Below are 24,172 nucleotides of genomic sequence, written 5' to 3'. Positions count from 1 at the left end.
CAGTGTCAGAGACCCCCACAGTCCTGTGCTTTCCACTCTATCAGCTTGGGGAGGGGCAGCCGCGGGACTCTCACAGCCACGAAGCTGCTCTAGCAGGCTGCCTTGGAGCACACAGTACCTAAGGCTGCAGAGTCCCCAATTCAGCTGGCCCAAACCCAGGCGCCGGGTGGCCCCGGAAGGCAACGGGGAATCCCTGTTGGCCAGGCGCCAGAGGAGTCCCCTGTCTCTCGACCCCAAAGTTTCTTTCCAAAGGAAGTGAGGGAGACCCACACACACACAATATTCAGGCTCCTTCCGCCCCCCAGAGGTGATTCCTTTCCTCATTAGGAAATTTTCTGCTCCCTTTTTTCCGACCACTTTTCCGAGCGTTTACGTTGTACATCTGGAAAGGGGGGGGGGGGGGAAGGAGGGGGAAGCCGAGAGGAGGGCGAAGAGCCCGAGCCCGCCCAGTCTGAGCCAGGCCAGACCACCGGCCTCCAGCTGGGGCCGGAGCCAGGGGTGCAGAGGCGCGGCCCCCCACGCCCCTTCGGGGTGCGGGGCGCAGCCTCGGCGTCCCGGGGACCCAGGAATGCCCCCCCGCCAGCCTACAAGGCGGCCGGGGGGAGGGCCCAGCCGGGAGTTTGGCAAACTCCTCCCCGCATTGAGTCATTCGCCTCTGGGAGGTTTAGGAAGCGGCTCCGGGTCGGTGTCCCCAGGACAGGGAAGAACGGGCGCTATGGGGAGCCAGACGCCACGGTCGCCACCGTCTCCTCTGCACGCGGTGCCGCTGCGCTGGGGCCCCGGGCGCCTACGGCCGCTGCTGCCGCTGCTGCTGCTACTGTGGCCGCCACCGCTCCAGGTTGGGGGCTTCAACCTAGACGCGGAGGCCCCGGCGGTGCTCTCCGGGCCCCCCGGCTCCCTCTTTGGCTTCTCGGTGGAGTTTTATCGGCCGGGAAGGGACGGGTGAGTGGCGAGGTTGGCGGCGGGAAGAGGGCAGGGGGCCACCTGGAGACTGGAGACGCGCCGGGGTCCGGAGGCAACCGGGACTTGAGTTTGAGGGCGGAGTTTGGAAGGACTAAGACTGGAGTTAGGGGCCCAAACTAGAATCGGGGGCCCGCGCTGCAGCAGGGAGGGACCGTGGCCGACGTGGAGTGTGAGTCCGGTCTCCAGACTTGTGTGGCAGGAGGGGAGGGCTCGAGTCGAGAAGCTGGAGAAGTACAGGCAGGGTCCCGGGGTTAACCCGGAGAGGAGAGAGCGCAGAAAGCGATTTGTGGACTGCCGGGGACCTTTGGTGGGTGAGAGCCGAGGGGGGCGCGGAGGCTGGGTAGGGCCTTAGGGGCCACTGGAGGAACCTCGAGATCCTCCGTGGGGCCACCGAGAGGGTTGGAGCTAGGTGAGCCTGTGCAGTAAGAGGGAAGACACAGACTGAGGGGGTCGGGAGGTTATGTGGGGGGCAGCCTCATCCTCCCCTCCCCCATCAGTTCAGACCAGGGAAAGACCCGGGAGTAGGACAGAGGCTCCCTCCCCTTTCTACTCAGTCCTCTCCGTTGCCTCCCACCCCCAAACTCTTCAGGCGAGGAGATCCAAAAACCTGGGAGAATCCCAGGACCCTGGCACTGGGGGTGCTGAGGCTAGAGGCGGGATCAGCCCAGGGCGGTGCACGGATGTGTCGGGAGGGGTGTGTGTGCGCGCGCCTGAAGGGGGTGGGCGGTTTCCCTCTTGCTCTAGCTCTTGGGAGGAAGAGAAAAGCTGATTTCCTGTAGCTTGTCGGCTGTAGTTTAACTGAGACTCAGACTTCTGGGACTAGGGTCGGAAGCTGGGGAGACACGGGCTTTCTGGGCCCAAAAGTATCAGAAGGAAGGTTCCTGAAAATCTCTGTGGAGAATCCTTGTTTCCGGGTTATAAGCAGACCCAGACTCTGAGTGCCTGGAAAACGGGTGCCCACAGGCTTGAGGAAATCAGAGTCAGAGGCCACACTGAAACAAAAGTGTTTGTTTAAATAAGGAGAGGAGGTTGGGAAGTAAGAGGAAGGTGACAGTCGCAGCTGCTAGCCAGGGAACCCCAAATGCCAGATTCCTGAACCCCTTTGATGACAGCAGTTGTTTCTCCTCCACCTTCAAGCTCTGAGCCCGTGGCAGCACCCCCACCACCCCAGGGGTCTCAGGGCTTGACAGAGGTGGTATGATTTTAGCTGAATATTTAGGTATGGGATGGTGTGGGGGGGTACGTTAACTCCAGCTAATTCAGTTGGGTAAGGGACAATTTTCTGTCTTATCTGGGGAACTTAGGACTGGGGAAAAGAAAAAGAAAAAGAAAGATAGCTAGGCGCCAGCCGTTGAATTTGGGCTTTACACGATCCCCACCCAACCCCCACCCCACACCCTGGGCTCCTGCCCAAAGCTCATTGCATCACCCTGTCCTGGCGCCTCTGCCAGGCCTGTCCTCCCCCAGGGTCCCCCAAAACATCTTGCCACAACCCTAATGGGGCAGAGGGGATGGAGGGGATATGGGATATTGTCCCCAGTCAGGTGTCCACTTGTCTGGCTTTTTATTTCTCCTGTATCCTCACTCCACCCCACACACAACTGTCAGTTCTCTTTTAAAACTGAAACATCTGTTGGACTTTGAACTCCCAGTCCCCTGGGTGTGCATCTGCCCCCCCCCCACCTGACCTTCAGTCACCGGGGCTTCTTCTAAAACAGGCCCCAGCCTCTTCATCCCTCCGTCTGCTGTCTGTACTCCCAACAGAACCCAGGTGTCCAACTCACAGTTTACTCCCCCCACCCCCGCCCCCCACTCTGTGCATAACCGAACCTCTTATGGTTCTCCTTCCTGACGACTTACTCCCCCCCCCCCCAGCACCTGTGTGCTTTAGACTCCCTCCCCTTCATGAGGGAAAACCGCCCCCCTCTGTGGCTCTGGTCTCTTGCATCACTTCTCGATTGAAGAGGGAAGGGAACAGGGTGAGCACTGCAGAGGTGCTCGCACAGGCATCACGGGGTGAAGCCAGAAGCCAGGCAGCCCTGGGCGTCACTGCTCACCATCCGCCAAAGAGCTGGGACCCCCCCCTGGGACATGATGTCTGACTTCTTCTAGGCACTTGGTGAGATGGTATCCAGCCCGTGCCTGCCCGCCCACAGAGGCCGAGCAACACATGCAAAGCATGAGTTTTGTGGGAAATTCCTGATTCTGACTTCCCTGCACGCACCTCATTTTTACTTTAAGTTTCCTCCACTTCTTACTTGCATTTATTCATTCATTCATTCATCCATCCTCTCCCAGGCCTCAGACTGTGTAGCCAAGGATGACCTTGAACTTCAGATCTCTCCAGAGTATTTGATCACAGACAGGCTCTGTCACACCCTCCACCACACCCAGTTTATGGAGATTGAACCCAGGGCCCCTGTGCACGCTTGGCAAGCAGTCCACCTGCCGGACTACATCCTTAGCACTTACATGCTTGTAAAGGTTGTTAATAACTGTGATAGAAGTAATAGTTCCTCACACTGCTCTTAAACTTTCATATCAATTTCTCACTGGATTTTTTTTTAAATATTATTTATTTATTTATTTATTTATTATGTATACAGTGTTCTGTCTGCATGTATACCTGCACTCCAGAAGAGGGCATCAGATTACATTATAGATGGTTGTGAGCCACCATGTGGTTGCTGGGGATTGAACTCAGGACCTCTGGAAGAGCAGGCGGTGCTACTCTTAACCACTGAGCTGTCTCTCCAGCCCTGTGTTGAGCAGAGAAAGTATTATTGCTTCAGACGTCATAGACACTTAGAACCAGTAGTTAGTTTTGGGACCATTCAAAAGCAACTCATCATTGAGGGAAAAAAAGGCTAGAAAAGGTAGAGTGACTAAGCCCAGGACACTTCTGGAAGCAGCTTTTACTCAGCCAACCAGCGTCCTCCTCTGGGATATACGTGCGTTTCCAGAAGTAGGTGTTCACCTCTGGCCTGCCTAGGAGTGAGGTCAGGTTGTGGGCCCTGACCCACCTGCTGCTCTCTACCCTGACCTTGCTAAGCCGGGGGAGTCAAACAGTAACTGAATATTGAACAAAGGCTGAGTTAATCAGAAGCCTGGCGGGGAAGATAGTGAGGAAGAGAGGAGGGGATGGCTTGGCAGTGGTGCCGCGCAGGGTACTAGCCTAAGAAGCAGCATTATGGGATCCCAGGCTTCTGTTCTCATCCTGGAAAAGATTCTGAGCAGCCTTGCATGGGTGCGACTTCCCACCTGTCAGATGAGGTCAGCAGTTCGGGGGCTTGCTGAGGGATGTCAGAACTGAGATGGCCTTCCTTTGCTGCACACAGCACCCTCGGGGCATCTACATTAGTCCTAAAACCAGTGGGTGTCCTGTGCAGTGGCTTCTAGAATGGTCATCTGTCTCAAAAAAAAAAAAAAAATAATAATAATAATAATAACAATAAGTGACTAGAACCTCTAAGCTCTGAGGCTTAGGAGGGAAGTGTCTCTTCCCTCACACTCTAACAGAGTCTGTCTGCCAAGCTGCATTCAGTGGGAGATAATTAATGAACCAAAAGTGTCTCTAGCTGCCAATCAGAGCTTCTGACCAGCCTCAGATAACCAAGTTTCCCACACAAGTTGTTGTAATGCCAGCCAAAAGCAAATACACTTGAGGTTTTAATTAGCCTGGGATGCCTTATCAGGTAAATGCAAGATTTCCGTTAGGCTTTCTGCAATATAGAAACTAGCCCGAGGGACCCTCCCTTGCTACCCTCTTGGGTTGCTATGAGGATTCTGCCGCTGCAGGATTTAGGAAGCAGGAGGTAGAAGGAGAATAGGAGGTAAATAAGCTCGCACAGCAGCCTTTGGCACAGGCTGAGGTGGACACAGCACTAAAGCCTTAGATAGAAATTATGGATCCTGGGTCCATGTGCCCTGTCTGCACTCTGGGACCCCGAACCTTCCCATAGTGAAGCTATGCCCCTGGCCTGTGGGCTTATAGGCTTCCCAAGCTGTGAAAGGGCTGCTGAACTATAAACATCTTTCCCAGTTCCTCCACAAAGTCAGGCAGTATGGGAGAAATCTGGGGAGCTGGCAGAACTCAGAGAAAGAGAGGAGACCCAAACCCATGTGGAGCTAGGGCAGGAAGCAGAGCTCTGGTTTCTGTGCTCTGCCCTCACTGTTCTGTGGAGCCGGAGGCAGTGGCCAAACTCTCTGTGGCAGCTCCTGCCACAGAAGGGCCACACCCCTTTCTCTTCTCCCAGCCCTAGGCCTGCAGCTTCCCAGTTTTGCTAGCTCAAGCATTCTCACCTGAGAAGGTCACTAGGCTCTTGGAATGGTGGCTAAAACCTCTAATTGGCCTTAATGCCTGAGTGAGAGAGAGAGAGAGAGAGGGGTGGGACACAGCAAGCAGGGGACAAATGGAGAAGTGCTAGGTTGAAAACTGACAGGAAGCCACAGGCAGTAAACATTTCCTGTCTCCAGGGAAACTGAAGCTGGCACCTCCCCCTTTCCACTGTATAACTTAAGGCAACTGCTGTCCTGTCCTCCATCTGTCCCTCTGGACCCCTGCCCTCTTTATTCTCACCTGTCCCCTTGGCACTCCCCCATACTCCATTGGCATCCTGGGGACTGCCTTTCCTGCTGCTCTCATCACTTTTTCTGGGACCCTGCCCCTGCCCCCTTTGGTATCCCTGACCCTCATAGAAGACACCTCTGCTAAGTCCCCTTCTGGGCCCGCTCCATAAAGACCAAGGGACAGCCACTTGTAAGAAAAGGGGTGGGTGTTGAGAGTGTTGAAAGCTGAAAAGGAAGCCGGGCACTGAGTTCGAGGCCAGCTTGGTCTACAAAGTGAGTCCAGGACAGCCAAAGCTACACAGAGAAGCCCTGTCTCAAAAACAAACAAACAAAAAAAAAAAACCAAAACAAAACAAAAAAGGAGAAAGCTGAAAAGGTGCAGAAACCGTGAGAGGTAGAGAGACTTAAGATCTGAGGTCAAGAAGGAAAAAGCAAAGCGATGGCAGCACATACCTTTAATCCAAGCACTCAGGCAGATCAGGCGGGATCTAAAGAGTGGGTTCCAGGACAGCCATGGTTACACAGAGAAAACCTGTCTCAAAAATCCAAGACGAAGAGGGGGAAAAAAAAAAAAAAGAAGGAAGGAAGAAGGGCTAGAAAAATGGCTCAGCAGTTAAGAGCACTGTGGCTGCTCTTCCAGAGGACCAGGGTTCAATTCCCAGCAACCACATAGCAGCTCATGACTGCTTGTAACTATAGTGCTAGGGGACCCAGTGCCTTCTTCTGGAACCAAGTACCCACATGACACAGACATACATGCAGGCAAAATACCCATACATGTCAAATAAATAAACAATTTAAAGAAAGAAAGGGAAAGGAGGGGACCCGGGAAGGTAAAGCAGGAGAGTAAGCAGAGCGGGGGACAGACAGACAGAGGTTGAGGAGCAATGCCAGTGACAGCAGAAGAGGGAGGCAGAGGCCAAGGCTGGCAGGGACACTGGCCCAGAGCTGGGGTGCCAGGGAAAGCTGCCCAGGCTGCCAGATGCAGTCCTCGCAGGAGATACTGAGGAGAGCGCCAAGAAAGAAGAGGGCTGCGGCTATATGGAGGGCCTGGAGGCAAGAGACCAGGCCTAGTAGAAAAGAGCTGTGTGGGGCCCCAGAGGCCAAGGACCAGAGCTGATTGAGGTAGAACGCCAGGAGCCATGCCTTGGTTGAGGGCCCAGGGAGAGGATCCAAAAGAACAGCATTTGAGTTAAATTTTCTGGGGCTTCTTTGTGGGAAAGGGGCACGAGTGTGGCAGAGCCACAGCTGGGAAGGTAAGGTCTACTGTGGGCTGCAGGGTGGGGCAAGCCAGGCCCAGGAAATGGCCTGTTTTCATAGTCCTCCATCCAGCTCCTCTCTCCTGCCTGTTTTCTTAGACTCACATTTTCCTCCAACATGCCCAAAGACCAAGTGGCCAATAGTCTGGGTTCCAGCCCAGGGAGAAAACTCGGCTTGAGAAGGAAGGGTACAGAATAGGTGAGGGCCCTGAGGCTCCACAGAAGCCTGGGGTTCTGGGGCTAAATTGTTCCTTTAATTTATATTTCTAGCTGGGTGGTAATGGTGCATGCCTTTAATCCTAGTGCTCTGAAGACAGAGGCAGAGGGATCTCTGTGACTTTGAGGCCAGCCTGGTCTACAGCGTGAGAACCAGGACAGCCAGGGCTACAACAGAGAAACCCTGTCTCAACACACACGCACGCACGCACGCAGGCAGGCATGCACGCAGGCACGCACAGACCTACTTTTTCAACCAAAGGCCAAACATTGCATTTGGTGCTTTCTGGTGCTGAGGGCCTTGCATGTGCCAAGCACATCTTCTACCTGGGCTACAGCCTCAGTTGGACTGGGCAGGTAGATAGAAGAGACGGAAAAAGCTGAAGTCCAGACCCAGCCCTCATCCCCTTTCCAGGAACTGAGCCTGGTTTCTCTCTCTAGTGGTAGGGGAAGAAGGTAGGAGAATGAGGGAAGAGGGGAGGGGCTAAATTAGTGACAGCAGCACATGGGGATGCCTGACGCCAGCCCCTGCCTCTGGCATCTGTGGCATCTTCTGAGATATAAATACAACCTTAGGGACATCTACTCCACCCCCATTCTTGGCCCAAAAGCCTGGGTGCATCCTGCCTCCAGAGACTGACCTGGAAATAGGACTCCCTCCTAATCCACTTTCTTTCCCCTCCACAGGGTCAGTGTCTTGGTTGGAGCGCCCAAGGCTAAACACTAGCCAGCCAGGTGTACTGCAAGGTGGCGCTGTCTACATGTGTCCCTGGGGCACCAGCCCTACCCAGTGCACCACCATTGAATTTGACAGCAAAGGTAGGTGGACGAGTTCAGAGCGGAAGTGGGTGGGCGGGGCCTGCAGTTTGGAGGCGGGGCCTGCGTTCCTGCTAGGGGTACAGCCTCAGCACCAGGCCCACAAGCTCCCCCGCAGTCGTTTCTGGTGCTCCCCGTGGCACTCGCTCCATGTTCCCAGCCCAGCCCAAGAAGGGCGGGCATGATTCAGAAACATGTGGCTCTCATTTCCACTGAATCACCCGCAGCTCTGGGAGGCCAGGCCAGACAAAGGCAGGGAAGGCTGGAGGGTTCTGCTCCTAAGCTAAGTGATGGTGCACACTGAGCAACGTCAGCCCCAAGGAGCTCATCCCTCAGGCCGATGGACCTCAGGAAGCTGCCAGCACTGTCATAAGTGCCTTGGCTCACTCAGTTCTGCAGCAACTGTACGAGGTACTGGAATCCCAGCTGAGTAAGAAAGCAGGGCTCTGAGTGTAGGCAGTCTGTCGTCAGAGATGAGGACTGCAGTGAGGGGGCAGGAAGAGGTAAGCAAAGAACATGGAGGCTAGCTGGCTTCTGAAGGTGTGCTAGGGGCTGAACCCAGAGCCTTATAAACACGTGCTGTTCCATTGAGTTACAGCCCTAGTTCCTAAAGAGGCTGACTTTAAAAGCCTGGGAGACAGGTAGAGAGCAAGAAGACCGAGGAAGCCGTGCTACAGAGGACAGGGTTTAGACTTGGAAAGAGACAGAGAGGAAAGTCTAGTAAGGAGATGCAAGGAGGGGCTGTTGGAGACACAGGGCTAGCTACAGGAAGAGGTTAGCCATGGGACTTAGCCAGTCATCCCCAGCACCATACTGCAAGTGTCCTGTTCCGGCGAGGAGGACCCAAGGGTGTGTGTGTGTGTGTGTGTGTGTGTGTGTGTGTGTGTGTGTGTGTGTATGGTATGTGTAGGGAGAGCAGGAACCAGACAACTCCAGCTACACAAAGCAGTCTAAAAATCCTTACATCAGCCAGACGCCGTGGCACACGCCTGTAATACCAGCACTCAGGGAGGCAGAAGCAGGCAGATCTCTGTGAGTTCGAGGACAGCCTGGTCTGCAAATCAAATCCAGGACAGCCAGGGCTACAGAGAAACCCTGTCTCAAAAAAAAAACAAAAACAAAAAACCAAAATCCTTCCATACCTGAGTCCCACTGGGACTCAGGGCTCAGGGTCTAGTCATGCTGAGCACTCTGGGCCAAGGCTCAGGGTTGCCTTCCTGAGGACCAGTGTGACAGCCCCACTTTCAACCACCCCAAGGCTCCCGGATCCTGGAGTCCTCACTGTTCAGTGCCAAGGGAAAGGAGCCTGTGGAGTACAAGTCCTTGCAGTGGTTCGGGGCAACGGTTCGGGCCCATGGCTCCTCCATCTTGGTGAGGGACCAGTGGGCTCAGTGGTGAGGTGCCTGAGGGTTGAACAGTGGTGGAGAGGGCCAGGCCTGGTCTGGGGTGGGGTGGGTCTTAATAAGCTGAATCTGGACACGGCCCTCCCCCTCTGTGCCCTACCAGGCATGTGCTCCATTGTATAACTGGCGCACAGAAAAGGAGCCAGAGAATGACCCAGTGGGCACCTGCTACCTCTCCACAGAAAACTTTACCCGGATTCTGGAGTATGCACCTTGCCGCTCAGGTAAGGGCCAGAGTGGCACAAACCACCGGACCTTCTCCATGGGAGGGTCCCTGGTCCTTGCGGTTTTCTCTCCGTGGCCCCCAAGCACCAATATGTATTTTCGAGGCTGTTTAGGAGACTCTTGCTCTGGCCTCCCTTCTGGTTTCTGCCTCCCTCCCCTGCCAGCCCATCAGTGCACAGCCAGCTCGTCTCATCATCTTCCTCCCTCACAGATTTCGGCAGCGCAGCAGGGCAGGGTTACTGCCAAGGGGGCTTCAGTGCCGAGTTCACCAAGGTAAGGGGTGACTGACGGGGGAAGGCAGTGAGTGAGGATCCAGACTCAGCACCAGACGGTGCACTCATCCTCTCTCCCCACACCTCCCCATAGACTGGCCGCGTGGTACTCGGTGGACCTGGGAGCTACTTCTGGCAAGGTAAGCCCTTCCTCTGCTCTCTTCAGGCCTTGGCACCACGTCCTTTCCCCACTCCAGCCCTGAATGCACCGATCCTTTCTGCCTCCACACCTTCAGCCTCCACGCCCACCTCTGCACTCATATTCTGTTCCATCACGCTCCATACAGTTCCTTTCCTTTTTTTTTTTTTTTTTTTTATTTGTTATATGTTATATGAGGGCTTTATCTGCAGAAGAGGGCATCAGATCACCACCATGTGGTTGCTGGGAATTGAACTCAGGACCTCTGAAAGAACAGGTGGCTCTCTTAACCACTGAGCCATCTCTCCAGCCCCACAGTTCCTTTCTTGATCCAAACTTTCTTGTCTTTGTTTTTGTTTATTTGTTTGTTTAGGGGGTTGGTTTTTTTCAAAGCAGGGTTTCTCTGTGTAGCCCTGGCTGTCCTGGAACTCACTTTGTAGACCAGGCTGGCCTCAAACTCATAGAGATCCGCCTGCCTCTGCCTCCCGAATACTGGGATTAAAAGTGTGCTCCACCACCGCCCAGCTTTGATCCTGCCCAGTCCCCTGGAAGTCCCTGTAACCTCACAGCTCATCACTCTGCTCCCCTTCCAGGCCAGATCCTGTCCGCCACTCAAGAGCAGATCTCGCAGTCCTATTACCCAGACTACCTCATCAACCCTGTACAAGGGCAGCTGCAGACCCGCCAGGCTAGCTCCATCTACGATGACAGCTACTTGGGTAGGCAAGCAGATGGGGAGAGAATGGGAGGGAAAGTGGGGGCCGGCCTCTGTCCTCTCTCAGCCCTCCCCTGCTTCTCCCATTCAGTGTCACCAGCTCTCCTGCCATGCTTAGGTACAGGCAGACTATGCAGGGATTAAGGGCCGGAGAATAGGGGTCCCAAAGGAGACAATGCTAACACGCATCCCCTCTGTCTCCCAGGGTACTCTGTGGCTGTGGGTGAATTCAGTGGTGATGACATAGAAGGTAAGGTCAAAACAGGAGTGGGGGTGGGGCAGCTGGAGAGAGCCCAGAGCACAGCCTCGCCTGTTTACCTACGACCTGTCCTCGCCTCAGACCATCGGTTTCTCTTCTCTTTGCAGACTTTGTTGCTGGTGTGCCCAAAGGGAACCTCACCTATGGCTATGTAAGACCCTGCCCTCTGTCCTCTGCCTATCAGCCTTGCATGACAGGTTGTGGGGACATCAAAGGAGCAGAACAGACCAGATTTCAGAAGTCTAGGTCAAGGGAAGGAAGTGTGTGAAGTCAGACTTGGGTTCAAATTCTGGCAGTGACTCCGAATAAGTTCATCTGTTCTCTTATTGCTGCGCCGCCGCCCCCCCCCCCCACCCCCCCCGGTTTGGCCGCTCCAAGCTGCTTCTTCCGCGCACAATGGAGTAATAATAGTTCTGACCTCATGAGGCATTTGGAAGGGGAGCGAAGGCATTTGTGAATTGTTAGGTGGTGTACAACTGCCAGCTATTATTAGACTCTGACAAGTGCCTGGGACAGATGAGTGCCACGCACGGTTCTCAGTTAGCAGCGTTTATTAAGGCAAGGTGAGAGCTGAGACAAAGGACATCTTATCCCGTCTTATAAGGTGCTTCTAGTCCAGCCTGTGGGATAAGCCACATAGGTTCACTCTTGATGAAGCCACTATGCCTGACCCTCAGGCACTGTCCATTCATGGTGGCGTTCCCTTCTCCGCCACAGGCCTGTGGGTGGAGGACAGTCTTGACCATTTGTATATAAGAAAACTGGGTCCTAAGAGGCCAATTACGTTGCTTAGGGGCAGCTGGATAAATAGTTAATATCTACCATATATCAAGCCCCACGCTCTTTCTGAATTGGAAGTTCCAGAAAAGCGATTGAGGTAACAGCACATTTTAGGAAAGCAGTAACCTCTTTCCAAAGAGAAGATTCTGTGAGGGCTCCACCACACAGATGGGGCAAGAGGGCATGAAGAGCACACACACACACGCACACACACACAAAATAGGAAACCGGGACTAGTTTGCAGCCTCACAAGGTAAAAGGAGTGAGAAGAGTTAGGGAGGATTGAACAAGCACAGGCCGTGGGGCCAGACAGGAGGCACCGACGACCGTGGCAGCGGGGCCCTGGGATGTACAGGTGGGGAGAGCATTCTCCAGCTGTTCCCTGGCATCCGTGGGAGAAACCCAAGGCACAGAGGCTGGGTGCCCAGCAGTCCTAGGAAGGCTCATGCCAGGTCTCAGTGGAACAGTGGGGCAGAGAGCAGAGGCCAAGAGGCTTGGAAGTCGGCTGGGTCAGTGGCTAAGAGGGAGCAGAAAACGGTGTGAATGACCTGCAGATCCGGGCGGGTGAGGGATGGCAGGGGTTCTGACTGTTGGGTTTGAAGCCCCAGTGTGTACCCAGTAGCAGTTACTGTTTGCCAAGCTCTTCTTTAGTCTCCGAGAGGCAAAGACCAAAGACCGTGCTCTGGGTCCCACTGACCTTGTACTCTGGTCACTGGAGTCTAGTGGGTAGGGTGAAAATCCATAAAACATATGGAGGAAGAAAACAAGGGGGGTAGAGAAAGCCTGGGTGGAGAGAGGGCAGAGTGGGAGGGAGTCAGGAGTGCTCAGACGCCCTGAGGGGTGCCCGTTCCACGTGTGCTGGGGCCTTCAGCCATGGGGCATCCAGGACCCATACCTTTCTCTTCACCTTCAGGTCACCATCCTTAATGGCTCAGACATCCACTCCCTCTACAATGTCTCAGGAGAACAGGTGAGGGGACCCACTGAGCTGCAGCCCTGGACCAACCCTGTCCAACTCCCACTTCCTCTGGTGCCTCCGAATGTCTGCTCACAGCCTCTCTTGATCCTGTTTCCTGACTGATCTTGTTCTGACCCAATGTTGTCCTGTGTCCCCACAGATGGCCTCCTACTTTGGCTATGCTGTGGCCGCCACTGATACCAATGGAGATGGGTGAGTGACGAGAAGGGGCGCGCCTTCCAGACCTGGGCAGGAAGAGCTGGGTAGGGCAATGCAGGCAGAGAGCTCCCTGGGGTATTTCTTCCGTACTCTGACCCATGCTTGCCTTCTCCTTGGTCAGGGTAAGGAGGGGGCCGAATGAATGCTACGTCAGAGCCCTCAGGTCTAACTCACGGAAGGGGAGCCTGGGGACCCAGAATGCCTGGATTTCCTCTGCTAGGGCAGTAAGTTGTGGCAGGACAAGGGTATCAAGACGCCTGGGTCTTCCTTTTTCCACAGGCTAGATGACCTGCTGGTAGGGGCGCCCCTGCTCATGGAGCGGACAGCTGATGGGAGACCTCAGGAGGTGGGCAGGGTTTACATCTACCTGCAGCACCCGGCGGGCATAGAGCGCACACCCGCTCTCACCCTCACTGGCCAAGATGAGTTTGGCCGCTTTGGCAGCTCCTTAACACCCCTGGGGGACCTGGACCAAGATGGTTACAATGGTAAGCATCATGGCTGAGAGGAGGGTTGGGGAGGGGAAGCATCATGATGGGGGTTGGGGGAGGGGCGTCACGGCTGGGGGAGGCGGTCATGGTCGGGGGGGGGGGGCGGGGGGCTGAGGCTGAGTTGCGGAGAGGCACTGGTTGACAAGGAACTTAGTGGGAGGGTTTCTGTCAACTAAACTACCCAGGCCCTCTTGACTTTCCAAGGGTATTGGGGTTTAAAAAGATTTGAAGAGATGGCTCAGTGGTTAAGAGCGCCGCCTGCTCTTCCAAAGGTCCGGAGTTCAATTCCCAGCAACCACATGGTGGTTCACAACCATCTATAATGTAACCTGATGCCTTCTTCTGGCCTGCAGGTGTACAAGCAGACAGCACTGTATACATAATAATAAATAAATCTTTAAAAAAAAAAAAAAAAAGATTTGAACAGAAATTGACAAGTAGATGGGGAAAAATGGGACCCTGAGGTTTTGGGTAGGGATTCCGACCCCTGACCTTCTAACCTGATGACTAATGTGTGTTGTGTCTTGCAGATGTCGCCATTGGGGCCCCGTTTGGTGGGGAGACCCAGCAGGGAGTTGTTTTTATTTTCCCCGGAGGCCCAGGAGGACTGAGCACTAAGCCTTCACAGGTCTTGCAGCCTCTGTGGGCAGCTGGCCGTACCCCAGACTTCTTTGGCTCTGCCCTTCGAGGTGGCCGAGATCTGGATGGCAATGGATACCCTGGTAAGTAGTGTCGGTGGCCCTTTGAACTTAGAAGTCTATCTTCAGGGTGCAATTCTAGGCAGCTGCCACCAGATGGTGCAGTTCCCTGGCTCAGCCCTCTCTGAACCATGAATCCAGAAAGTCTAGGTGTTGGTTTGGGGCTTGCTGTGAAGGGTGGTATCTTGGCTTTTTGCAGATCTAATCGTTGGATCCTTTGGTGTGGACAAGGCTCTAGTGTACAGGTATAAAACCAGGGAGACTGAGGCAGCCTGGGGAACTAAAACTGTCCCTTAGCACTAAGACTGGGACCATCAGTGCAGAGGGAATGGGTGTCTGGGGCAGGTGCCCATCCCTCAGAGGAGCCTTAATTCTATCTACCCCACACCCACCCTTGGCAGGGGTCGGCCCATCATATCTGCCAGCGCGTCTCTCACCATCTTCCCCTCCATGTTCAACCCAGAAGAGCGCAGCTGCAGTCTGGAAGGAAACCCTGTGTCCTGGTGAGCTGAGCTAGGCGCCTGCAGAGATCTGTACCTGCCAGTGGGCAGGAGGGCCATGTCTGCCTCAGGAAGGGGCAAACGGGGCAGGAGGCCAGTGCCAGTTACACTCAGCACTTTCTCCTCACTTTTTCTCCAGCATCAACCTTAGCTTCTGCCTCAATGCCTCTGGAAAACATGTCCCCAACTCTATAGGTGAGGGAGACTGCTTGAGTGTGGCAGCCGTGGGGGGGGGGGGGAGACTGAGTTGAACAGGGAACGGGCAGGCTCACACCGTTTTCCTGGCCACAGGCTTCGAGGTTGAACTCCAACTGGACTGGCAGAAGCAGAAGGGAGGGATTCGGCGGGCGCTGTTCCTGGCTTCCAAGCAGGCCACACTTACCCAGACCCTGCTTATCCAGAATGGGGCTCGTGAGGAGTGCAAGGAAATGAAGATCTACCTCAGGGTATGCTCAGGGGGCAAGGGCGGCCCGGGCTGGATAGATGGCCACATAACACAAAGGACTTGGGCAGAGTGTGGGTGTGTGGGTGTGTGTGGGGGTGTCTGTGTGTGCATTTGTGTATGTGTGTGGTATGTGTCTGTGTGTGCCTGTGTGTGTGTGCATTTGTGTGTGTGTGCCTGCCTCTGTGTGTGTGCACATGTGTGTGGTGTGTGTCTGTGTGTTCCTGTGTGTGATGTGTGGGGTGTGTGTGTGTGTGTGTGTGGTGTATGTGCCTGCCTGTGTGTGTGTGTGTGGTGTGTGTCTGTGTGTGCCTGTGTGTGTGTGCATTTGTGTGTGTGTGCCTGCCTCTGTGTGTGTGCACATGTGTGTGGTGTGTGTCTGTGTGTTCCTGTGTGTGATGTGTGGGGTGTGTGTGTGTGTGTGTGTGGTGTATGTGCCTGCCTGTGTGTGTGTGTGGTGTGTGTCTGTGTGTGCCTGTGCGTGTGCACATGTGTATGTGCATTGGTGTGTGTGGTGTGTGTGGTGTGTGTGTGTGCCTGCCTCTGTGTGTGTGCACATATGTGTGCACATGTGTGTGGTGTGTGTGTGTGTGGTGTGTGTGTTTGTGCCTGTATATAATGTGTGTTGTGTGTGGTGTATGTGCCTGCCTGTGTGTGTGTGTGTGTGGTATATGTGGTGTCTGTGTGTGCCTGTGTGTGTGTGCATGTGTGCTGTGTGTGTGCATGTGCCTGTGTGTGGTGTGTGTGTGTGTGTGTGTGCCTGTGTGTGGTGTGTGTGTATATGTGTGTGTGCCTGTGTGACTGGATGGATGGCTGGGAGGGTCCCCCTGAAGGGCCTGGGGTTTGGGGGAGGCTAAAGAAACCTGTCAGAAGAGCCAGACACCAGGTGCCTAGGCCCACAGAGCAATGAGGTCAGATTTGGGCTCTGAGCAGATAAAAGGAGAGCAAAACTAAGAAACAGAGCCACTGAGGCGCCGAACCCCTAACCCTGTACATTCTCTCCCCTGGCTTTAGAATGAATCAGAATTCAGAGACAAACTCTCCCCAATTCACATCGCCCTCAACTTCTCCTTGGACCCCAAAGCCCCAATGGACAGCCATGGCCTCCAACCAGTCCTACATTACCAGAGCAAGAGCCGGATAGAAGACAAGGTAAGGAAAGAACTTGGGGAGACAGGCCAGGCACCTGAGGCGGGGCCCTGGGAAGGAAGTGGTAGGACCCCTCTCAAGGCTCTCCCAATCCCCAGGCACAGATCTTGCTGGATTGCGGTGAAGACAACATCTGTGTGCCTGACCTGCAGCTGGACGTGTATGGGTGAGTATTGCTGACACAACAAAGAGCCAGGGACACTCGAGCTGTGTGGCCTTGTGAGCCTGCGAGCGTCTCTGTGTTTCAGCTTTGTCTGCAGAGGCATTCGTTTCTCTAGCTCTAGACAGAGTAAACGTAGGACTCTGCACGCAGCACCTCGCCCCATGCCACCAGGGGGCCCGGTCAGCAGGGCCGGTCAGTCCGCTCTTAACTGTCTTTACGCTGTGTGCCCCTCCAGGGAGAAGAAACATGTATACCTGGGAGACAAAAACTCACTGAACCTGACGTTCCACGCCCAGAATATGGGTGAGGGTGGCGCCTACGAGGCTGAGCTTTGGGTCACAGCCCCTCTGGAGGCCGAGTACTCAGGACTTGTCAGACACCCAGGGGTGAGAAGGGACTGACAAGTGGGGCTGCGGTGGTGATCCCCTCCAGAGGGGGTGCCCAAGCCTGACCAACCTGTCCGTGTTCCCCTCGCTACCCCCCCACCCCCCCCCCCCGTCCCCAGAACTTCTCCAGCCTGAGCTGTGACTACTCTGCTGTAAACCAGAGCCGCCAGCTGGTGTGTGACCTGGGCAACCCCATGAAGGCAGGCACCAGTGTAAGTCAGGCCTGGGAGAGGAGGGGCTGGGAGAGTGCAGGACGGGGCCCTACTACTTCAGCCCACAGCCAGATGCCCCGGCTAACAGCGCCTTTCTCCCCTTCTTACACAGATCTGGGGTGGCCTTCGGTTCACTGTTCCTCATCTTCAAGACACAAAGAAAACCATCCAGTTCGACTTCCAGATCCTCAGGTAGGGAATGACAAGTCGAGGGCGGACGAAGGGAAGGTGGGGCAGGTGGCAGAGCCTGTGCCTGGAGAGCCTTGCCGAATGGCTTCACTCTCGCCTCCATCCCACAGCAAGAACCTGAACAACTCACAGAGCAACGTGGTCTCCTTCCCGCTCTCGGTGGAGGCTGAAGCCCAGATTTCCATTAACGGGTCAGTGCCCGGGCAGCGTGGGGCCCTCGGGGGGAAGAGGGTTGGACTCCTAGGGATGGACACATGGGTCCCTTTTGTCCACTCTAAGCCGTCCTCCTCTTCAGCGTCTCCAAGCCTGAAGCCGTGATTTTCCCAGTCAGTGACTGGGACCCTCAAGACCAGCCTCAGAAGGAAGGAGACGTGGGCCCAGCTGTCCACCATGTCTATGAGGTGAGGAAGGTTGGGAGACAAGCCAGAGTCGAGCCAAATGAGGGGAAAGAGAGGAGGAGGCCCTGCACCCAGGGCCTGAGTGAGGTGGAGAGAGGAAGGGGGGAATGGCCTGGCGAGCATGAGGGCCTATGGGAGATGTCCAGACGAGGGACACATCAGTCCATTGCCTTACAAAGAAAGGCTGTTTTAGGAGGATTGCTATGAGTTCCAGGCCAGCCTGGGTCACAAAGACCTTGTCTCAAAGGTGATAGCTGAAGCGATCTTACTGCTGCCCTTAACTTTCTCAGACAGGAGCCCTGATGCAGTGTGTGGGTGGTAATCCAGGCCTGCATGTCAAACCAGCCTTTCCTTTCCTCAGCGAGTTGTGCTTTTCTCCCCCTCAGCTCATCAACAAGGGCCCCAGCTCCATCAGCCAAGGTGTGCTGGAGCTCAGCTGTCCCCAGGCTCTGGAAGGCCAACAGCTCCTCTATGTGACCAGGGTGACAGGACTCGGCAACTGTACCTCCAACTACACCCCCAACTTACAGGGCCTGGAGGTGAGGACCTGGACCTGAGTGTGGGGTGGAGCCCTAGGGCTATGAGGCTGGGAAAAGTTGCCTGGGGGCTATTGGAAGTGATGGGGAGACACAGGCACCTCAAAGATCTAGAAAGAAAAAAAAAGGCCCATATCCACTACATTTGTGTCCTTTGGCCTGAAGTCATCTTCCGTCTCTTGTGTGTACTCCCAGACCTATGCCACTTGTCCTCGGGCCCCATTTGAGAATGTGTTTGTAAACAGCGCTTAATGAAGTCAGTGAAAAGTGAACTCTTGTCAGACCTAGGGAAAACCCTACACAAATGAAACTCAAAAAAGTCCCCACATTCCTGGAGCTTGACTCTGATGAAGACTGGTAGACAATAAAAAGTAAAAGGAACTTGGTGTGACGGCGCACACTTTTAATCCCAGCACTCGGGAGGCAGAGGCAGGAGGATCTCTGAGTTCAAGGCCAGCCTGGTCTACAGAGTGAGTTTCAGGACAGCCAGGATTACACAGTGAAACCCTGTCTCGAAAACCACAAAGAACAGGGCTGGAGAGGTGGCTCAGAGGTTAAGAGCACTGTCTGCTCTTCCAGAGGTCCTGAGTCCAATTCCCAGGAACCACATGGTGGCTCACAACCATCTACAATGAGATCCAGTGGCCTCTTCTGGTATGCCGGCAGACATGCAGACAGACATGCAGGCAGACATGCAGACAGACATGCAGGCAGACATGCAGACAGAACACTGTATGATGTAATAAATAAATACATCTTTAAAGAAAATAAGTAAGAAAGAAAAACAAAAAGAACAAAAGAAGGAGGCTAGAGAGATAGCCCATCAGTTAAAAGCACTGTTCTTCCAGAGGTCCTGAGTTCCTGAGATGACTCACTGGGATCTGATGCCCCCTTCTGGCATGACTTTGAATCCTCAGCATCCACACAAATGCATGTCTAGCTAGCATGGCAGCAAACTGTTCAATCCCAGCACATAGGAGGCTAAAACAGGGAAGCCCTGCAGTAAGCTTCAGACAGTTGAGACAAAATGCTGAGCCCTCGGTTCTAGGTTCGGTGAGAGAGCTTGTCTCAATGTGTAAGACCCTGACGTCAGCCTCTGGCCCGCATGTGAACCCATGCACACCATACATGCATGCACACATGAAAGTCATATACATAAAATAAATAAAATCTATTTAAAAAAACAAAAAAGGGGGGCTAGAGAGATGGCTCAGCAGTTAAGAGCACAGCCTGCTCTTCCAGAGGTCCTGAGTTCAATCCCCAGCAACCACATGGTGGCTCACAACCATCTGTAATGTGATCTGATGCCTTCTTCCAGCCTACAGGTGTATATGCAGGCAGAGAACTGTATACATAATAATAAATAAATCTTTAAAAAAATAAAAAGCAAAAAACGAAAGAAAAGCTATGCAGCCTAACACGATGGCACACGACTGTAATCCCAGCACTAGGGAAGTGAGGCAAGAGAATCAGAACTTCGAGATTATTCTCAGCTATACACATGAGACCCTGAGTGAAAAAGAAGATGGGTAGAAAATAATGAAAGTGCAAAGCTGTCAGGCATGACGGTCACACCTTAATCCCTTAGAAGGTGCTGGAACAGAGAATATCCACAAATCTAAGGCCAGTCTGGTCTACATAGTGAATTCTAGGACAGCCAAGGTCTGATAGTGAGCATTCTTGAATTAAAGAAAGAAAACAGGCAAGTGGACCTATGGGATATGCTGTGGGATGCAAAGCAGATTTACAGGAAACCTCTTGAAGAGGGAGCCATTAGCCAGGTAGAGTGCTTGCCTAGCACGCCCAAAGCTCTTAGTTCATTCCCAGCCCTGCTAATAAACAAATTAAGTAATAATTCAACTGAAACCTGAAAGACAAAGCTGAGGCCTCCCTGTAAGACACGGGGCAACCATTCCCAATAGAGGGAACAGCCAGTACAAAGGCCCCGAGGCAGGAAGGACATTGTGATTTCTTTACATATCTCTTACTTAATGCAAAAAAAAAAAAGGTGGGTGCCTTGCTCTTGCTCTGGAACTCGGGTTCAGGCTGACCTGTGTGCTGTGATGACGCAGGAGGGGCAGCTAAGGTTGTCTCTTCTTCCAGTTGGATCCCGAGGGTTCTCTCCACCACCTGCTGCAGAAACGAGAGGCTCCAGGCAGGAGTTCTGCCGCCTCGGGGCCACAAGTCGTGGTAAGTCAGTCGCTGCAGGCAAAGAAGGTTGTCCCAGGTGTTGGATACCTGTTCTCAGGGTCACCAGGCCAGAATTCTGGGCTCAAACACCTACTTTCTTGCCAGAAATGCCCTGAAGCCAAATGTTTCAGGCTGCGCTGTGAATTTGGACCCCTGCACCGCCAAGAGAGCCGGAGTCTGCAACTGCACTTCCGAGTCTGGGCCAAGACTTTCCTGCAGGTACGGGAGCTTTATGCAGCCTGGCCCCCAACCTGTCCTTTCTCTGCTGTCTCTACACACACACACTCTCTCTCTCCTCTCTCTCTCTCTCTCTCTCTCTCTCTCTCTCTCCGCTCGCTCTCTCTCTCTCTCTCTCTCTCTCTCTCTCTCTCTCTCTCTCTCTCTCTCTTTCTCTCTCTCTCTCTCTCCACCTCCCCTCCCTCGCCCTGGTTTAGACCAGTTGTGTGTCCTTGGCACCACCTCTTGGCCAGTAAGAGCAACTACTTCCCTTTCTGGCCCTGATAGAAAAAACAGCAGAGCCTGGCACCATGGCACTGGCTTACCTTTACTTCCAGCACTCAGGTAGCAGAGGCTGGTGGATCTCTGTGAGTTTGAGGCCAACCTGGTCTACATGAGTTAGTTCCAGGCCAACCAGGACTACATAGTGAGACCCTGGGTGCATAACTAGCATACCCAATCCATGGGCTTAAACGCCAGGGCAGGTTAGGGCTGAGGAGAGGCCTCTGGGTAAGGCACTTACATGCAAACATGAAGACCTGACTTCGAATCCTCAGCATCCACACAAATGCATGTCTATCTAGCGTGGCAGCAAGCTGTATTTAATCCCAGCACATAGGAGGCAAAAACAGGGAAGCCTTGCGGTGAGCCTCAGACAGTTGAGACAAAATGCTGAGCCCTCGGTTCTAGGTTCGGTGAGAGAGCTTGTCTCAATGTGTAAGACCCTGACGTCAGCCTCTGGCCCGCATGTGCACCCACGCACACCATACATGCATGCACACATGAAAGAAAGAAGAGGAAAAGTAAACAGAAAGGAAGCCTGTGAAATGACACGGTGAGTGGGTAAAGGTACCCACTCCAAACCTCACAACCTGAGTTCGCTCTCCAAGACCCACAAGACAGAAAGATTACACCTGACCTCCATAGGCAAGCCTTGGCATGTGCATGCACACACACACACACAGGAAGGAAGGAAGGAAGGCTTAAAAATAAATGAGAAAAAAAGAAGTGAGGATTGGGGCTATGGCTCAGCAGGTAAATGAACTAATTTGTAAGTCTGACCACTTGAGTTCAATTCCTGGAACCCACAGAAGAAGCTGGTTTTGGTGACCTGCACATGTGTGTCATGGAATATGTGCGCTGGCATGTGTGCATGCACACATACACACTTAACACACATGCATTAAAAAGTCCCATTTAATTTATTTTGTTTTGTTTTGTTTTTTGAGACAGGGTTTCTCTGTGTAGCCCTGGATGTCCTGGAATTTGCTCTGTTGACTAGGCTAGCCTTGAACTCAGAGACCTGCCTGCCTCTACCTCCTGAGTGCTAGGATTAAAGGTGTGCGCCACCATTGCCCAGCTAATTAAAAAAAAAAAAAATGATGAGATCTGGTACCCTCTTCTGGTGTGCTGGCATATATGTAGTCAGAACACTGTATACATAGTAAATAAATAAATCTTTTTTTTTTAATTAAGAGAGTAGGGGATGAGACGAATCTATTCTGAAAAACCAGGCAGAAGCAGGAAGAGAAAAAAGTCATAATTTAGTGAGCACATTATGGACCAAACATAATCCTGGATGTTAGCCCATATTAATCATTAAAATATACATATTGAGGAGCCTAAATAGCTCAGCTGGTAAGCCTTTAAGTCTGAAGGCCCGAGGTTCAAATCCCTGATTTTTAGAGCCTAAATAAAAATATATATATTGAACATGTAGCATCTGGTTATAATTGCTCAATTTTTAAAATATTTTATTTAATTTTAATTTATGTGCATTGGTGTAGGGGTGTCAGATCTTGGAGTTACAGACAGTTGTGAGCTGCCATGTGGGTGCTGGGAATTGAACCCAGGTCCTTTGGAAGAGCAGGCAGTGCTCTTAAGCACTGAGCCATCTCTCCAGCCCCATAATTACTCGATTTTACATTTACTATTTCTCATAAGGAACGTCAAGAGAATCAGAGATAGTGAGTCCATATTAGGAAAGATCACATCCTGAGATACACTGTGGGCAAGCCTGGTGTGCTCTAGATCCCAAGAGGGGCCGCCCTGACCACCTTTCTCCACCCACAGCGGGAACAGCAGCCATTCAGCCTGCAGTGTGAAGCTGTGTATGAAGTTCTGAAGATGCCCTACCAAATCCTGCCTCGGCAGCTGCCTCAAAAGACACTTCAGGTGAGCTCCAGGTCACAGGTCTGGTCAAAGGAGGCAGGCCCGAGAATGCCAGGAGCAGGGTAAGGACACAGATAAAGTGAACGGCCAGGTTAAGGTGGTGTCTCTGCTCTGGAGTTCACAGCCTAGAGGGCAGTGACATCAGTGTGACGCATGCCAGACAGTCTATGGGAACATGTTGTCATAGGATCCCTGATCCCAGTCTTTCAGAGTCAGGAAAGGCTTTTCTGAGGAAGTGGTGTACAAGCTGAGATCCTGAAGGGACCAACTAGACTGCTCTAGAAAGGAAGATTCTGGTGAAAAGAACACAGATGTGAAAGCACAAAGCAAGAGACACTGTGCACTTCAGACTCTTCCACCTATAGGTTCAGAATCCTGCTAGCTGAAAGTGAGAGTTAGGGGCATGGGGCCTGGAGAGATGGCTCAGAGGTTAAAGAGCACTGTTTGCTCCTTCCAGAGGTCCTGAGTTCAAGTCCCAGCAACCACATGGTGGCTCACCACCATCTATAATGTGATCTGATGCCCTCTTCTGGCATGCAGGTGCATATGCAGACAGAGCACTGCATATACAATAATAAATAAATAAATCTTAAGGGAGAGAGCAGAATCAGAGTTAGGTCCAGATCCAACAGCCAGTGGTAGCCTGGAATAGGGTAGGAAGAATTTATGGGTTCTCAGGGTCATCTGGCTTGTCCACAGGTGGCCACGGCTGTGCAGTGGACCAAGGCAGAAGGCAGCAATGGTGTCCCCTTGTGGATCATCATCCTGGCCATCCTTTTTGGCCTCCTGCTCCTAGGTCTGCTCATCTACGTCCTCTACAAGGTCAGACACGCCCTGCCCTGGCTTGGCCACCCTCAGATCTAGCACAGGCCCCCATCTCTACCCTGGCTACTCACACCCAACCCTGTCTTTTCCTACCAGACCCCTCTCTTCAATCTGCAGCCCCCACTTTGCAAAGAGGCCTCCTGTCTCAGGATAAATTTGCCCATATTGCAAAGCCGCAGGCGGCAAGTACTTGATTGCATTTGTGCTATCATTTCTTGGAAAATTCTGTGGCAGCTAACAATAAATATCTTACAGGTGGCAGCCACTGCTAGGCCATAGACGTGACACTTCAGTTGAACTTGTTTACCCTTCCTGGCTTAACTAGGAGCATTTTAAAGCTCTGATGAGCCTGATTTTAGACCTCCCACATCCATTGGACCCCTTGGGAAAGTATCTGAGCGTGCGTTCAGAAGCCACCGTGGCAGGGTGGGGAAGACTAGGCAGCAGAGTCCTCATCCTCTGGATCCCTCATGGGGCGTGGGGAGGGGGGGACAATCTCTCATTGTGTCTCCTTTCTCATCAGCTCGGGTTCTTCAAACGTTCCCTCCCCTATGGCACTGCCATGGAAAAAGCTCAACTGAAGCCTCCAGCCACCTCAGATGCCTGAGTCCTCCTGACCTCAGACTCCTGATCCTGAAGAGCCAGTCCCTACCTTCCAACAGGGAGGGACGAGGCACTTCCTGAAGGTGCTAAGGGCTGGGGAGAAGCTCTTCTCCCTAGCCCAGAGACATACTTGAAGGGCCAGAGCTGGGGGCAAGAAGCTTACGGATCCTTCCCCCCCACGCACTGTGAAGGACCCTTGTTTACACATG

The 24,172-nt window shown here is 53.2% G+C and overlaps 1 protein-coding gene across 1 annotated transcript; it reads left to right on the top strand.

Moving 5' to 3' along the window:
• Nucleotides 1-484: 484 nt before the first annotated feature.
• On the top strand, nucleotides 485-24,172 carry Itga5 (integrin subunit alpha 5). Its single transcript, XM_051160485.1, is given in 31 exon segments — nucleotides 485-942; nucleotides 7,695-7,725; nucleotides 7,727-7,826; nucleotides 9,082-9,194; nucleotides 9,330-9,450; nucleotides 9,663-9,724; nucleotides 9,818-9,863; nucleotides 10,456-10,581; nucleotides 10,783-10,827; nucleotides 10,944-10,987; nucleotides 12,530-12,586; nucleotides 12,735-12,787; nucleotides 13,073-13,281; nucleotides 13,815-14,006; nucleotides 14,182-14,227; nucleotides 14,384-14,485; nucleotides 14,622-14,677; nucleotides 14,774-14,928; nucleotides 15,939-16,076; nucleotides 16,172-16,239; nucleotides 16,472-16,622; nucleotides 16,742-16,834; nucleotides 16,947-17,026; nucleotides 17,134-17,214; nucleotides 17,319-17,424; nucleotides 17,808-17,960; nucleotides 20,061-20,147; nucleotides 20,253-20,366; nucleotides 22,437-22,538; nucleotides 23,235-23,357; nucleotides 23,884-24,172. Coding segments are annotated over 31 exon segments (3,312 nt in total). The 5' UTR covers nucleotides 485-568; the 3' UTR covers nucleotides 23,968-24,172.

Source organism: Acomys russatus, chromosome 17 (assembly GCF_903995435.1).
Source record: "Acomys russatus chromosome 17, mAcoRus1.1, whole genome shotgun sequence".
Classification (NCBI taxonomy): Eukaryota; Metazoa; Chordata; class Mammalia; order Rodentia; family Muridae; genus Acomys; species Acomys russatus.
This window is presented reverse-complemented; position numbering and strand designations above follow the sequence as displayed.